This window comes from Perca fluviatilis, chromosome 7 (assembly GCF_010015445.1).
Source record: "Perca fluviatilis chromosome 7, GENO_Pfluv_1.0, whole genome shotgun sequence".
Taxonomy (NCBI): Eukaryota; Metazoa; Chordata; class Actinopteri; order Perciformes; family Percidae; genus Perca; species Perca fluviatilis.
The window spans coordinates 31313261-31328296 of NC_053118.1; the positions used below are offsets into that span (position 1 = coordinate 31313261).

General features: G+C 40.5%; 1 protein-coding gene across 8 annotated transcripts in view; it reads right to left on the reverse strand.

The window, feature by feature from the left end:
* The window catches only part of LOC120561969 (thrombospondin type-1 domain-containing protein 7A), a 156717-nt gene that overhangs the window by 73474 nt on the left and 68207 nt on the right, over positions 1 to 15036 (reverse strand). For 5 of the 8 annotated variants that reach the window (XR_005639672.1, XR_005639671.1, XR_005639670.1 and 2 more), the window contains 6 exons: positions 13017 to 13172; positions 11756 to 11959; positions 6654 to 6848; positions 6206 to 6244; positions 5862 to 5897; positions 2206 to 2437 (listed from right to left, as the gene is read on the reverse strand). Coding sequence is in view for 3 of the 8 variants with exons in the window: in XM_039805328.1 (XP_039661262.1) it covers positions 2206 to 2437; positions 5862 to 5897; positions 6206 to 6244; positions 6654 to 6848; positions 11756 to 11959; positions 13017 to 13172 (862 nt within the window). In the remaining 5 variants the exon portion in view is untranslated. The remainder of the gene's footprint in view (positions 1 to 2205; positions 2438 to 5861; positions 5898 to 6205; positions 6245 to 6653; positions 6849 to 11755; positions 11960 to 13016; positions 13173 to 15036) is intronic. The other 3 variants (XR_005639674.1, XR_005639673.1, XM_039805329.1) reach the window with 1 other exon arrangement.

The window sequence follows — 15036 nt, forward strand, 5'->3', positions numbered from 1 at the left end:
ACAGGTACAGGTGTACATATGGGCATGTAAGTATTGTTTAAAGATAGACCTGATTAACCTGAAGAACCTATCCTTTAATGCTGCAGTTTTCAAGTGGGGATTTGTCTACAACCTGTCTGATAGTCTGACTCTTTGTGTTGTTTGGTCTAATGGACTCTATTCTGAATTCGGTTGCTACATTGATCTCAGCTATTCTAAATTGATTCATCAATTACGAGCAAAAAATTAAACAACAACAACAATATAAAAAAAACATTAAAGCTGGCCGGTGGTAACTGCATGTCAGAAAAGTCACCATTAAATGGCACACAGGTTGAAAATGTCAAACCAAATAAAATGTGTGACCTTCATTACCCCAAACCTCAAACCGACTCAACAACAAAACCACCTGCTGAGAGCCTGAGTAGGTGCTTGATGGGAGTCCACTTTGGTGAAACATCTTCTGTTCACTCGTCAGTAGTGTGTTCTTTTACCCTTATTACAAATGTTACTTGATTATATAAAGTTATTGACCAGCCAAAAGACAAAACATAATAGAGGCAAATCGACTGCAACCTCTTTTTTTTTGTCAGTTATTCAATGCCATTACCCGCTGGGCTTGGGTTTGTCTCCTGCTCGAAGCTTTGCTGGTGTGGATTTAAAAATGAAACACATGCGATAAAAGACATCGTGGACTTTGACCTCCTTTCTGCAGCCTGATAAGTGCAGCTGGGTCAGCTGCTCAAACAGCCAACACTGAAAATGGACATTAATCTTCATTTTATCATGTGGTGCTCTCTATGAATTACATTTGCCTTGTACACAACACACCCCGACCCTTTAAATCATTTATGTTCCTATCCTTTTCTCACTGATAACCACGCTTGGGAGGTGTAAGACAGGAGAAGGCAGAATCCACTGGTCTTCAATTAGAGTGAGAAACTAAACATACTGTACATTAAAAGGCCTTTTTTCTTTTCTTTTCTTTTTTACTTTTCACAAGGACTGAATCCATCTTCTTTGGTTATCTTTTCCACACATTTGGACACAGCCACATCTCCTCCTTTATCTTCTGTTGTCGAGTGAATCAGTCGAGCGTAACTGACACCAGGCTCGAGCCGAACTGCCTGGCAGACGCTAACTCGACAGTGCTGTATATTTTGAATCCGCCTCATGCAGTGTGGTCTTCAGAGCTAACCACAAACATCTCGTCTCTCATCCGCCTCATGATTAAATTGCCTTAAAGTATCAATCCCATTTAATTACTGTCATTATCATCAATGAGAAATTACCAGCGCCTAAAACGGCAGGGTTAATTAGGCTTTCAGGGACGGAGAGATTATTTATTTATCTGTGGTCGCCTGCGAAGGGGAGATATGAATTGGGAGTTACATTCACGTCGAGTTTGCTCTGCTTACCGAACCAGCTCTGTCAGCGTCTTTTTGTTCTTCTCTGACTCACTTTACTCTCCTGCTGTCCCTTTCCTTCCCAACACTGCTGCTTCTCTCACCCATCTCTAACATCCTGAATCTTCTTTTGTTTGATCTCACTTGCTTTCAGTATCACACGCACACACCCTATCTTCATGTACCATTCGATCTTACCATGGGCAGTTTACCACTGATGTGCTTTCAAATCCACAAACAAAAATGACTCAATGGCTTGTCTATTCGCTAACAGACGCTCACAGATCACTGTTTGACCTCGCGATGTAAGAAAGGCTTTTTACATTTTTGCTTGAAGAATGATTCAAACCCTTTTTCTGTGTTCATTGAGCAACAACCCAAAAGAAGGTTCTTTAACAAATGATTTTACACACATCAAAAGACAACCGAAAGCTCTCCCTGTCCTCTATTCTCCGAACGGCAGCTCTCGATTTAACAGATTACTTTCTTCTTTTTTGATAAAGGTGGCCAAATCAGTGAAATCGACTGTTGTGGAGCTTTGTTTGAAATGAAAACGCGCCTGGACTGCTCTTGAAACTTGATGGCACATGATTGAGAACTACTGCTCAAAGCCAGTGGATTTTAGAGTAAGCAATTTTCATTTCAACACAATTCTCCGGGAGCTGATTTCACAGTTATAAACACATACAGACCAGCGAAGCAAGAAATAACCAGAAAGTCTAAATAAGACTGCTGCAGCAGTGTGTCATTGGAAGAAAAAAAAGAACAGACACCCGTAAAAAAGTTCGAAAGAAGCAGAAAAATAAGAAAGAAATCTTACTTCTTGGGTGGCACCTGTCCCACGTTGACCCGGACACAGATGACCTTACGAGTTTGCATTCCCATGGAGCAGGGACCCTGGCCGTCACCGCTGGAGGTGTTTAGGGTCGAGGCAGAGGGGTCTTCGGTACAAGGGCCCCAAGGCCCCGTCTGCCAGTGGTAAACTGTACAGGCGTGTTCGTTACAGTTCCGTACCTCCTGGAGGGCACTGCTGTTTGGGCAAAGGGCTCCACCTGAGAAATATCAAAACACAGTGAAGATGGACTTAAAGCTGCACAACTCTTTTTTTTTTTTTTTTTTAAATGGTTTGAAGGACGACATGTAATCTGAAGGAGAAGCTCGTACTATCAAACCAAAGACGTATCACCAGACCCAGTTCCCCTCAACTCTACAGATCCTTTTAGCCTCTTTTACCTCATTTGGTTTTGGTTTTATCGTCCACAACTTCTGGACACTCTCACCATTCTTATCTAGCTGTTTTCAGCAACAACAAAAAAAAAAGCTCTGAGAAACCCACTGTACACCACCTGTCCAGCACCAAACAGCAGACAGACATAGGTAGCAATTAGCTGTTAAACATAAGGGAGCATTTAGCAGCTAAAGAGCCAGATATGTCCCTCAGGAGTTGGTAGAGAACAAAACAAGGCTTATATATTATACAATGTATGATACCAAAATGGGGGACAGTGGTAAGCACACTTGAGACATATTATGAGTCACGGGTATCTGCTATTTAGACTTGGAGCATATTTTCCCTACGTGATGCACGCTCCAGGAGGGAGCTCTATTAAATCCAGCACACCTGACAATTGTTGTTAACAGATTTACCCCTGAATCTGTGAGACCCACTAAATGAAACCTACACTCACACACACTAAACCTCTTTATAATCAGAGTTTCCTGGTGTTCTATTGTTTAACAAATGCTTCCAACAGCCTTTACACCTTATATGTCAAATTGTTTGCAATTGTACATCAGGCTTGTATTCAACCATGTGGAAACTAGCCATATAGTTTCCAACCCGGTCACACACATATTAAATATCTTTATCTTTGATAAACAGAATACATCCAGCTTTTACATCTCTGAGACAGCCTTACAACCATAAGGATCTGATACTATTATATATTATTATGATATACTATATACTGATACTGATGGATTGTATGTGTTTAAAGGAACACGCCGACTTATTGGGACTTTAGCTTATTCACCGTATCCCCCAGAGTTAGACAAGTCCATACACAGCCTTCTCATCTCCGTGCGTGTCGTAACTCTGTCTGACGCCCCCTACCGCTAGCTTAGCTTAGCACAGATCCTGGAGGTAACCGGCTCCATCTAGCCTACAACGTGTTCCTATTTACATGCTGTGATTTGTATAGTCACAGCGTGTACAAATAACAAGGTCATATGAGACACAGCTATCTTCTAACCGTATACATACTGGGAACTATATTCTCAGAAGGCTACTTGGGTGGAGTGATTTGCTCGCAGCACCTGAGAAGCCCCGTGGTGAGGAGCAGAGAGTTTGCCTGGAGTTCGCTCAGAGTTGGAGTAATATCACTCCGCCTAAGTAGCAGAAGTAGGAGTGCTTCGTTTCCTGAGAATATAGTTCCCAGTTTGTATACGGTTAGAAGATGGCTGTGTCTCATGTGACCTTGTTATTTGTACATGCTGTGACTCTACAAATCACAGCATGTAAATAGGAACATGTTATTTTGTCACTTATTGGGAGCAGTAGGCTAAATGGAGCTGGTTACATCCAGGATCTGGGCTAAGCTAGGCTAGCGGTGGGGGTGTCAGACAGAGTTACGACTGCTTCATCCCTGTTTTTGTGTATGTTGCATTGCGATATTTTATTCATAGTGCTATCAATCCTCTTATTCTATTGCCTAATGTCTTTGGGGTACTGTAAGTGCTTGTTTTGAAGTTAGGCGTAACACGTATTGGAAACCCCAATTCCCAGAAACCTCAACTCAAGAAAACCATGGAAACTTTGAAGAGGTGAGCTGAATGGGTGATTTCAATAATCTGAAGATACTGCTGTCAAATTAATTTAAGTCTGAATAAGGATAACCTTCCCAACAAAAGTTGTTTTGTTTTTTCTGAATTTCCTATATATATATATATATATATATATATATATATACATATATATATAAATCTTATGTTACCAACTATAAATACAACCTGTGTGTAGGTACCTAGAAATGCACATATGTATTGCACTTTCGACCAATATAAGTACTTGTTTAAAGGGTGCTACATTTTATCATTAAAAAATGTTTATGCCATTAATTTTGTGAGGCAGTCAGGCTTCCAAACTGTTTATTTAACATTGTGGTTACACTGAGTTGGATTTCAAAGGGAAACCTGCAATCAGTAATTAACTGCCACAATTCCCAGAAAAAAAAAAAAAAAAGAGTTACAGAGAAGTACAATGAATTTCATTTTTATCTTAGTTTATTGTACATATGGGTAAAACAAAACTCAATTAAATTACATACATATATGTGTTTACATACTGTATGATGGAGCTCTCTTTTCTGGTGACTATTATTAATAACTGCAAGTCACAGGTCAGATTTTCTGTGCACTACTTTGGAGTGTACAAATTCCATCTATTGTTTTTCCCTTTTCCTCTTTTTGTGCCTGTCTCCCTCCCATTTCTCTTGAGTGAGTCGGCAGTCAGTCAGTCAGTCAGTTTTTGGGTCGATGGAGTCCTCTCCGGTTTAGAGTAACTGCAGACACTTAGGGACTTCAGCAAAGATTGAGAGGCATTGCAGGACTGTGAGTCCTCCGAACCTGTATTTCGCAGCCGGAGTTGACAGAGAGCCAGCTCCATAATGAGCCGAGGTGTACAGTTGGGTCTGAATCACACACTGCCAACTCATACAAATCTCAACCTGATGGTTACTGAGCATGACTACCGTTCTGCTGACTGCGCCAGCTGACTAACAACGATGGCGATGCTCGTCCCAACACAAGCATGACATGGGGCCTCAAATGAGCATGAGCTGTGGCTGAACAATGACCTAGAAAAGCTGTGTGTTGGACGATGGGGAAAATATGAAGCCGCTTGTAGAAAACATAAACCATTTAGCAAACAAAGACTGCATATGCGAGTTATTCATGTTTACAGGATAAATTACAGTTTGCTGGCTCATTCACAAAAGAGCTTGAGCAATTCTCACAGAGCATGCATGTTGAGACATTAAGAGGCACATGGGCTGCATAAAGTCCAATAATAATCACAGTGAATTAAATGTAGGCAGTTATGCTAAATAGGTCATTAATTAGGCATATTGATCTATTAATAAGCACATAACTCTATGCCAACATATTTATTAATATAAACCCTGTGTCCTTAAACCTTTGAGTAGTTCCTGAAGTTTCAACACTGTTTGTTCTTCATTAATATGCAACACAGGAGCTGCAAAATCTAATCAGATAATCTACTCTGCAGGGGCAACCTGTGGTGGAGAGACAAAGCTTCTTTCAGGTTTTGTTCTTGAGTATGTGTGTGATTATGTCATTAAAATGTGTCTGAACAACCAGCAGGATACAGTTTAATATACTTACCTTTGTATTTCTCAACCACTCTGAAGCTACTACAACTACAGCTACTATATTTCTAGTCTAACATCAAAGATTTACCAAAAAGTTCCGGAAACTTTGGCACCTGTGAAAGACCTTTGATAAATACAGATAGAAAATATGTCAATAGGACAGGCGAGGCATGCAGTACATGAAGCAATACTACTGCAGAACAACAGAAAAACAGCTAACACATTCAGGCCATTTCACACATGGCCAGCAAGCCCTGACTGTATTACAACTGGCTGAATAAAGTCTTAATCAGTAATAAGTCACCCTAAAGCTGTTATGATAATGCCGTTTGAAAAACTGAAAACAAGCTAACAATTTATATTTTGCTACGTGTAGACACACAGCTAGAGGTTTAAAACAGCTACCAGCAAACTCTAATTAACAACTGTTACCCTCCATCACTGTGATCCACGCCACAACCATCGAAGTGACTGTGAGGAAAAACACACACACACACACACACACACACACACACACACACACACCCAGATAAGACGCAGGAAAATGTTTGGAGACATGACAAAAAGAAGACAGAAAGACGCACAAGGAGATTTAAACCAGAGAGCACACGCATATGCAAAGAAATGATCTTGGAAATAGATTTAAAAAAGTAAGTGTCAGGCGAGAAGACAGACCAAAAGAAATAATCACCAAGACCGATAAGCAGACTGTTTGAGATAAGGACAAATGCACATCCAGACACGTGTGAAATGCAGACATTCAGTGAGTGACAGCAAAGGACGACTTGAAAGGCCATGACTACGCCAATATCCAGGCCTCATCTGCATACATTTCCATACACAACGGTGCAGAAGACTAAAGTCTGCAGGTGAGACTCACCTTCCCCGGCGTTGTAGGCCAGAATGGAGCGGGTCCTCATCTGCTTCCCCTCGATGGTCTTACTGGAGCAGGTCTGAGAGCAAGTAGACCAGGCTGTCCAATCACTGAGCACGCAGTCCCTTGAGCAAGGCACTTCACACGGCACAGGCTCTGGAGCTGGGTAAGACATGCAGAGATTCCTGTCCACCTCCTCTCCTGGAGAAAATAATGATGGTAAGTAATACATTTGGGAGGAAGGAAAGTAGGACAGAGTGAAGCTGCATTTTAAAGTAAAATACATCTATCTTGTCAGTTTAGATTTTATAACGTGCTAATAGCAAAGTAACAATGGGGTGTTACATAAGAGTGGGGTTTGACTTTTGTAAGAAGGTTACAATGGGATAAACATGATGGGGTAACAATACTTTAATCTGCTCACAATAATAAGGATATATCAGAGTAATATTGGGGGTAATACTGATGTATGATCTTTAGAAATATATAATGTAATGAAGCGATTACGGTATTATGTTAATTATAGTAAAGTAATTCTCATTTTCTGTTTCCTATGTATTTGTGGTTTCTACAAGAACATATTTACATGCTTTAATGTTCAAAAAGCAGACCATTCTTTCTATTACTATCTGTCTGAATATATCTGTATTCACCCTCTGTCCCTCCGTTTTAGCGCCCGTCTCTTTAAGTCCACCTCCCTGAAAAAGCCCAGTCGACTCTGATTGCTCATTATTTCCTTGTCTTCCACATCTGCTCCTCTGCACAGTGTAGCGCCACTTTCTACCTATATAGAGTACAGTTGTGACATCACAACCGTACAAAAGTCCTGGCGGCTCGCTTAAATGCACAGTTTCTGAATACTGGCTGGGTGCATTTCTCTGTGGATTGAGCATTTTGATACTTTCACAAATAGCACCACAACCTGCTTTATAATAAAAACAACAAACCTCACTTTTAACAATATGGGACCTGTAATACTAATGGGGTTTCAGGAAAACAACACCAGTAATTATAAAAATGAAATGCTGAAACTGAGGCAGCCACTATTAAGGGTTATCACATAGAAACTAACATCTGTGTTTCTGGGCCCAAAGGCTTCTGTTAAAAAGTCAAAACAGGTGGTTTGACATTTCTAAACTTGGTTTATTGGTTATTTATTTGGAAATTCCAGATGTGTTTCAAGGTAAACTGTGTTACTAAGAAACTACAATCTGTGTTTTCAGGTAGTGACTCTGTAATGTACAAGTTTTAATGTTGAAAGCCAAGACAGGTGGTTTTGTTTGTGCATTTGATTAATGGTTGTTACTTTCTAAAATTCCATATGTGATTATGGATAACCGTTGTAACTCATAAACAACCATCTGTGTTTCTATTAAATCACAGTATTTTCAGAAGAAAGTTGATAGTAGTACATAAAAAATAGAATGAAGGAATGAGGGAAGGGGCATTTGTTTTTCTGTCAATTAATGATCACATCAGGGAATTGTCTTGATAAAGGTACTGCACTGACATCAGTCCATTATATCACCCCACAAGGTATAAAAAGTTAACTGTGTATTACTCTTTTATTAAAAAATTAAACCCTAATAGTACCAAGATACCCTCATAAGTGTCACCTCTGTAACAACGTAATTTTCCGTTTATTACCTTTGTCTGTGTAACCAAACTGCTGTCACATTAACGTAAAGAGCTAGTTTTTCTTATTATTATATTGGTTTATTTACCCAAATTAAATTCTGGGGTCTTCCACAAACTGTGTGCGTGCATGTTTTTTGCCCTCTTTTGTACATTTGTGACTGAATTAAATCCAAAGCCAAAATGGGATAGCCTGGGTGTTAACTTGGGCATTTATAATAAACTTAAGGGCTCAGAGATTTATTGCAAGAATTAGATTATCACCCTCACACTACACTTCAGTACAGAGACGGTTGGAGCAGCTGGGAAAATGAACAGCTGTGTGTCTTAATTGATGGCGCAATGTCAAGCGCACAGCCCATTTTGGATTGTAGAGACGTGCTTGTTTTCTAAAGACGTCTGTCCCTTAGACAACTTGGGAAGTCTATTCTCTAAACTGGCATCAAGTATCAACTTGGCATTCTTAGACAGACTCATGTAGCTAGTTTAGAAACTAGAAGGAAATCTGCCGACATGAAGTGAAGATTTGAAACATATGGCAAAAGCAAAACACAAACTGTTTCCTAAACAGCAGCAAGACTGTATTCTGTGCAGAAAAAGGATAGATTTATTGTACCAGTGATGTGACTATCATATATATATAAAGTAATCTTGAATTAGGCCAGGTTTACAAACATGACCACTGACTGTGGAGTTTACCGACATCTCATTCAAAGATTTATAGGTAACATTAACATAGTTTAGTAAGTTATAAACCCAGACAGATATTTCTTGCTGTCTATTGAAATCTCCAGGCTGTTAAGTTGCCTAGTGCATCTTTAAATCCAAACTTAACTGGGTAAAACCTTATTTGCATATAATATTTAATCACAAACTGCGTCAATGAACCTGTAAAGCATCAGCAATCTAAACTAAGCACCACAAATAGCCAAAAGCACTCTAACCACTTCTGTTAGCATTTCTGATAAATCCTGAATGTACAAACGCTGTTCGTCACCACAGAAATAATTCAAAACATTTCATTTATATTTCCTTATTGACATGACAGTTGATTATGACCCTTTTTATGGATGATCTGTATATTATATATTCATAATGATGCACTCTCGACCCAAGACATCTCCATACTGAAGTGCGACAGAACATGGAAAGAGCAAACTCACATGGGATTCCCACATTTTTACACTATTGTCAATGTTTTATTAATGAGCTCCTAGCATCAGGCGTAAGTGGATTATATTAACCCACATACTCCTCTTTGTTGCTTTATGTGCTGCCATGAAACAAGCATAGAATATTTTCTCCTACCGATGCATACACCCAGGAAAATGTAAATCTTTCGGTGGTTGAGTTGAAATTTCAAGCAGAGGAGAATCGCTTGAGCTTCAAAAGTCAGAGCGGGCCTGACCTTTGCATTAAGATATCACTTTGACAGATATGCAGTGAACCAATCATGACTGAACTCGGAAAGCATGAAAATAAGAAGTGACAAGGGATCCCAGCAGTTTTCAGGCTCACACAGAGAAAACATGAATGAGCAGAACACCCACTATGAGAGGAATGGGAGGAAGACCTCCATGCTTAGTGTGCAGAGAAGAAACAGCTCGCTGCCTAAGTGGGCAGGCAGTCAGCATGGGGAATATCAATAGCCAGTTTCAATAACATTTGTATCGACCTTCGCCTGTTGTCTGGAGCCCGGCTGTGTGGCCTTTTCTTCTTTTTTATGACTGGGACACACTCAGAAAAAAAAAAATATATATATACAGCTGACATGGCACTGAAAACTCTCTGAGGCGAAAAGCGTACTGAAAATCCAAACAGAACAAATCAATTTTCATCAGATGAGGGAGTGAAGGTGGGGGAGATCAATCAACCGAAGTCAGGGGGAAAAGAACAGTGCAGCATCTCTGTTAGTGCTGCAGTACAGGTGGAGTAACCACTGGACCAACTTCACCGAATACCTGCAGTTGATGCAGGAACTGTGATTTGTGGGAGACATTAGAAGGACAAATCAAATTCTCCAGTGGGGAAAACATGAACAAAGTCACCGCGAAGGATCATAAAATAAGGATTTACTGAGTACATTTGGGACTGAATGTGATTACTAGAGCTGTAGCACGTTCTAACTTTACATGCTGAATAAATACAAAAATGCAATCTACACCTTGCCAGAAAAATAAAAATCAATAATGGGTTGTACCTTATTTTGTTGTACATTTGTTCACAACCTGAGGGCAAAAGGGAAGCCCGGAAAGCATCTCTGCATCGCCGCCCCTTTTATTAAAGATTTACAGTCATAAAGAGTAGCAGTAAAAATCAGTAGCAGCAAAGGGCACAAGATACTCCAAGACCCATGGCCACGGAGGATTGATTTGATTTAGTGAGAGTAAGGTTTAATTGTGCATGCAGAGAGGAAGACTGTAATGAGAGAGACAGCGGGAGAGAGGTGGCAATGCTGAATCAGGCAGGCGTTAAAGTAGGAGAGGTTTAACAGGGGGAGAGAGGGGAGGAGAGAGGGGAGGAGAACTGGATGGAGAAGAGTCTGGAGAGAACTCCTCACAAAGTTGATGAATGGAGTCAAGTCATAAAAATCATCATGTAAAGCGAGAGTTGGAGGGTCAGTGGAGAGGTGATCATGAAAAATATATAGTTTTTCACACAAGGTCAGTCCTGCACTTCTTATTGCAAATGGAGGTGGGTCAAAAGCTAAACGCACTCTAAGGATGAGCAAGCAGCGAGTAGGAATTTGCCCAATAGTGTCAATCAACAAATACTGTCTCTACAGGAACATTATGCTTAATTTTACAGGTCCCATGACATGGTGCTCTTTGGATGCTTTTATATAGACCTTAGTGGTCCCCTAATACTGTATCTGAAGTCTCTTTTATATAGACCTTAGTGGTCCCCTAATACTGTATCTGAAGTCTCTTTTATATAGACCTTAGTGGTCCCCTAATACTGTATCTGAAGTCTCTTTCCCGAAATTCAGCCTTGGTGCAGAATTACAGCCACTAGAGCCAGTCTCACAATGAGCTTTCCTTAGGATGTGCCATTTCTGTGTCTGTAGCTATTGAGGAGGAGAGAGGGGGGGGGGGGTGGAGGGGGGGGGTGGCATTGACCAACTGCCACTTTGCTCGTTTGAAAGCCATGATGTCTCTCTCTCATGGGTGGGCCAAATTGGTGGCAAAGCAGAGAAAGGGGAGGTAACCTTGCTAGAAGATTCCAGATCGGCCCATCTGAGCTTTCATTTTCTCAAAGGCAGAGCAGGATACCCAGGGCTCAGTTTACACCTATCACCATTTCTAGCCACTGGGGGACCATAGGCAGGCTGGGGGAACTCATATTAATGTTAAAAAACCTCATAAAGTGAAATTTTCATGCCATGGGGCCTTTAACAAATGAAACATCAGATTCATTCAGTAAAAGCTTGTACTCTACTTGAACAAAGAGACTGAATTCTCCCCTCTTCTCACCGTTGCTGTTGACACACTGGACCTGTACGAGCTGAGTGCCGGGGCCACACGGCTTCTCATCGTCAGGAACACACTGATCCAGGTCGACCAGTTGCCAGTTGTAACAAGTGGGCTCGTCGCACGGCACCGCCTCCACCAGGTGCGGGCAGTTTCCAGGCCCTCCGGTTGGCTCGTTGGTTACCTGTCGTTTTCTCAGTTTGAAACCTGCAGCGCAGCACAGAGTATAAACACAGTCATCCACAAACTGTTCTGTATTTAAGTCATGCAGAAGTCAGCCTGTGATATTGTTTACAAGCTTCAGTGAACACAGCATGGATCACTTAATGCCCTTTCACATATATCACATTCAATTTATGTGTAAGTTTGCATGAACATTCCTAAACTATGAATCCACAGACTGAACAACATGCTAAATACAGATTAAAAAAAGGTACATTTCATACTTAAAATATATTAATAATGTGGCTACAACACCACCCAAAGCAAGTGTATGTTTCCTGTGTATTTTTAACAAGATGACCTGCTATTACTAGAGACATTCAATCATTCATTATTCAGTGTTATTCTCTGAAAGCTATACGGTAGGGTTAAAGTTGGTGGATAAGTAGTAAAAATAATAACGAAGATTGCAGCTCTATGAATGCTTTCAGACTCAACAATAACGTTTACACAGTTCTCTTAAAAAAACTGATATAAAGAGCATAATCAGCATTTACTACATTGTAAAAACAGAGCAACAAATGTTTTACAACCAAGTGGGCAGGAAGGATCTGGAACTGCCAGTAAATGAATTTGGTTTGCAGTTTCATACATGAAACACAATGTATTTCATTCTGCACCGTGAACTGCAGCGATGCCCAGCCATGACCAGTGTCAGCAGTTAGCTCACATGGCTGTAATAACAGCAGAACAGTCAAGTGTCTGTTATCGTAACTGCTAAAGTCAGTTGAGTGAATTGATGGTAATGTTGTCGATAGCCTACCGGTTAACGACACGCTAACACGCTGACGGATTCAATGGTTTTGTGTTTTTAGCTGAGCTAGACTAGAGAATATTAAAACAGAAAATGAAATGAAATGAAAAGAAGAGGTCATTGTTTACCACAGAGTGAAACTGTCAGTATGTATCTCAATGCCAGATGGATGAGGCAATGGCAACATAAAAAAAAAAAACATCAAATATTTGAACTGGCCCGAGTTAGTTAGGTTTAAAATAAATTGTTATAACCATGACGTCATCTTTGGGGACCATGTCTTCGTACCTTTCTTTCCAGCCTGGTCATCACAGTTTTCGAAGGTGCAGGGGCCCCAGGCGCCCCACGGCGACACCTCACAGTCGATGGGACAGGGGATTTGGCACAGCTGGGACCTGTTGGGGATCGGACCCTTGCACAGCTTGTTTTCCACGGGGCGGGAGGCTGTGCAGATGATCAAAAAGGAACACAAAATAAGCAGTATATAAAATGAACCTGCTTTACTTTGATCGTATTCTGTTTTTTGTTTTTTTTTACCAGCATTACAATCAAAGGGAACAAGGGATATAAAAATGCTTATTTACTTTTTACTCCTGGCGTTAGAGTCCCTATACAGAGCAGATGATAACCACAGTGAAAAAAAAAAAACATGTCTGTGAGGTAGACACTATTATCCCTTTGTTTTGTTTATCGCCTCCCTGTTAGCATGTCAGAATGATAAATTAGCAATGATTATCTCGCGCCGCGCCTCGCAGGCAACATAAAACATTGTGGAGCCTTGCCCGCCGACTCTCACCGGAGACAGGAGAGAGGATGCAACAATACAGCACTAAAGGTGTAAGAGAACAGTGACAATGTCTTCGCACATGTTTATTTCATGAGGTGTAATTTTGTACCTTCCTTCCCTCGTTGATTTAAAAGGCCCTTTCCATGATGCAACTGGTGAGTGCTTGCCTGTCTGAACTCTCACGGAGGAACTTTGTCGAAATAAAAAGGAGAGATGCTATCACTATGCGAGGCACAGCTCTGTGACATCTGTGCAGAATACATTTCTACATTTCTGCCAAACCGTGCCACAATAAATAAATTTGATGTGTGGATTTTCTGAAGATACAGAGATTATGCATGTGTGCATGCACATAAAATAGGTATGTTGGTGTCATTTCAAAGTAGTGTTACTGTATCTTCCAAATCTGTGCATCTATGTTTGTTTTTGGGGTCTCGATACCAGAAGGTAGAGGTGATGGGAAATAGGACAGAGAAAGAAAAAGAGGACCTTTGCCTAGAGCCTCTGGTCAGACTAAATCCCACAAGGTGGCATGTACTGTACGTGTTATGGGAATAATACACACTCTTATTTGCTTACTTGCAAAAATTTCGATAAGGAGTTTGATACCACTCTCATGTCTGTATGTGTAATATGAAGCTACCCGCCAGCAGCCAGTTAGCTTAGCATAAAGACTGGAAACAGGTGTGGTATCTGAAGGGCAGGGAAACAGCTCGTCAAAAGGTAAAAAAATCTACATATCAGCACCTATAAAGCTCACACATTAACATGTTATCTCTCGTTTGTTTAACTTGTACAAAAACAAAGGGTCAAAGCGTCATTTTGAATAACACAGGGTAAATAATAGAAAACATCTGCCGTCTAGTGTTTGGTTCCTTTTCTGTAGTCAACTAATGACACTGCAGTTCTCTATTCAACACCTGTTAGTGTTTAGTTTGATGGTACCGGAGAATAGTGAAAAACTGAATTGGTACCATCTGTTGTCGTATCTGTCTGAGATATTAAAAAAAAAAAAGTCCCCCTCAAAAGGAGATCCAGACATCAGTGGCGGCAAAGTGCTTCACAAAGGCAGCAAAATAAGTCATAAAATCAAAAAATGAATAAAAAAAAAATGAATAAAAAAACTATTTGTTAACAATTTTTAAAAAGAAATAAAAAGACAGTTCAAGGAAATTAAAACTCAAGCAAAATCAGGAAATGTTAAAAGAAAGGACATAAAGGTGCTCACTGACTCAGCCAACCTGATTTGCTCGATGGTGTTTTTTGCCCCCAACTGCTCCTTCCAGGCAGCGCTGCGACCGCTGCCTTCAAGGCACCTAACCCTAACCTTAACCTTAACCTTAACCTTAACCCTAACCAGTGCCTCCCAACGGTGCCTTCCAGGCAGCGCTGCCTGGAAGGCACCGCTGGGGGCGAAAAACACCGATAAACACTTGATTTCCACAGGCAGATAAAGATGGATTGATCTCCACTTTTCAAGTATGGAGTGAAACCTTTGAAATTTACATTTTTTTTTTTTTT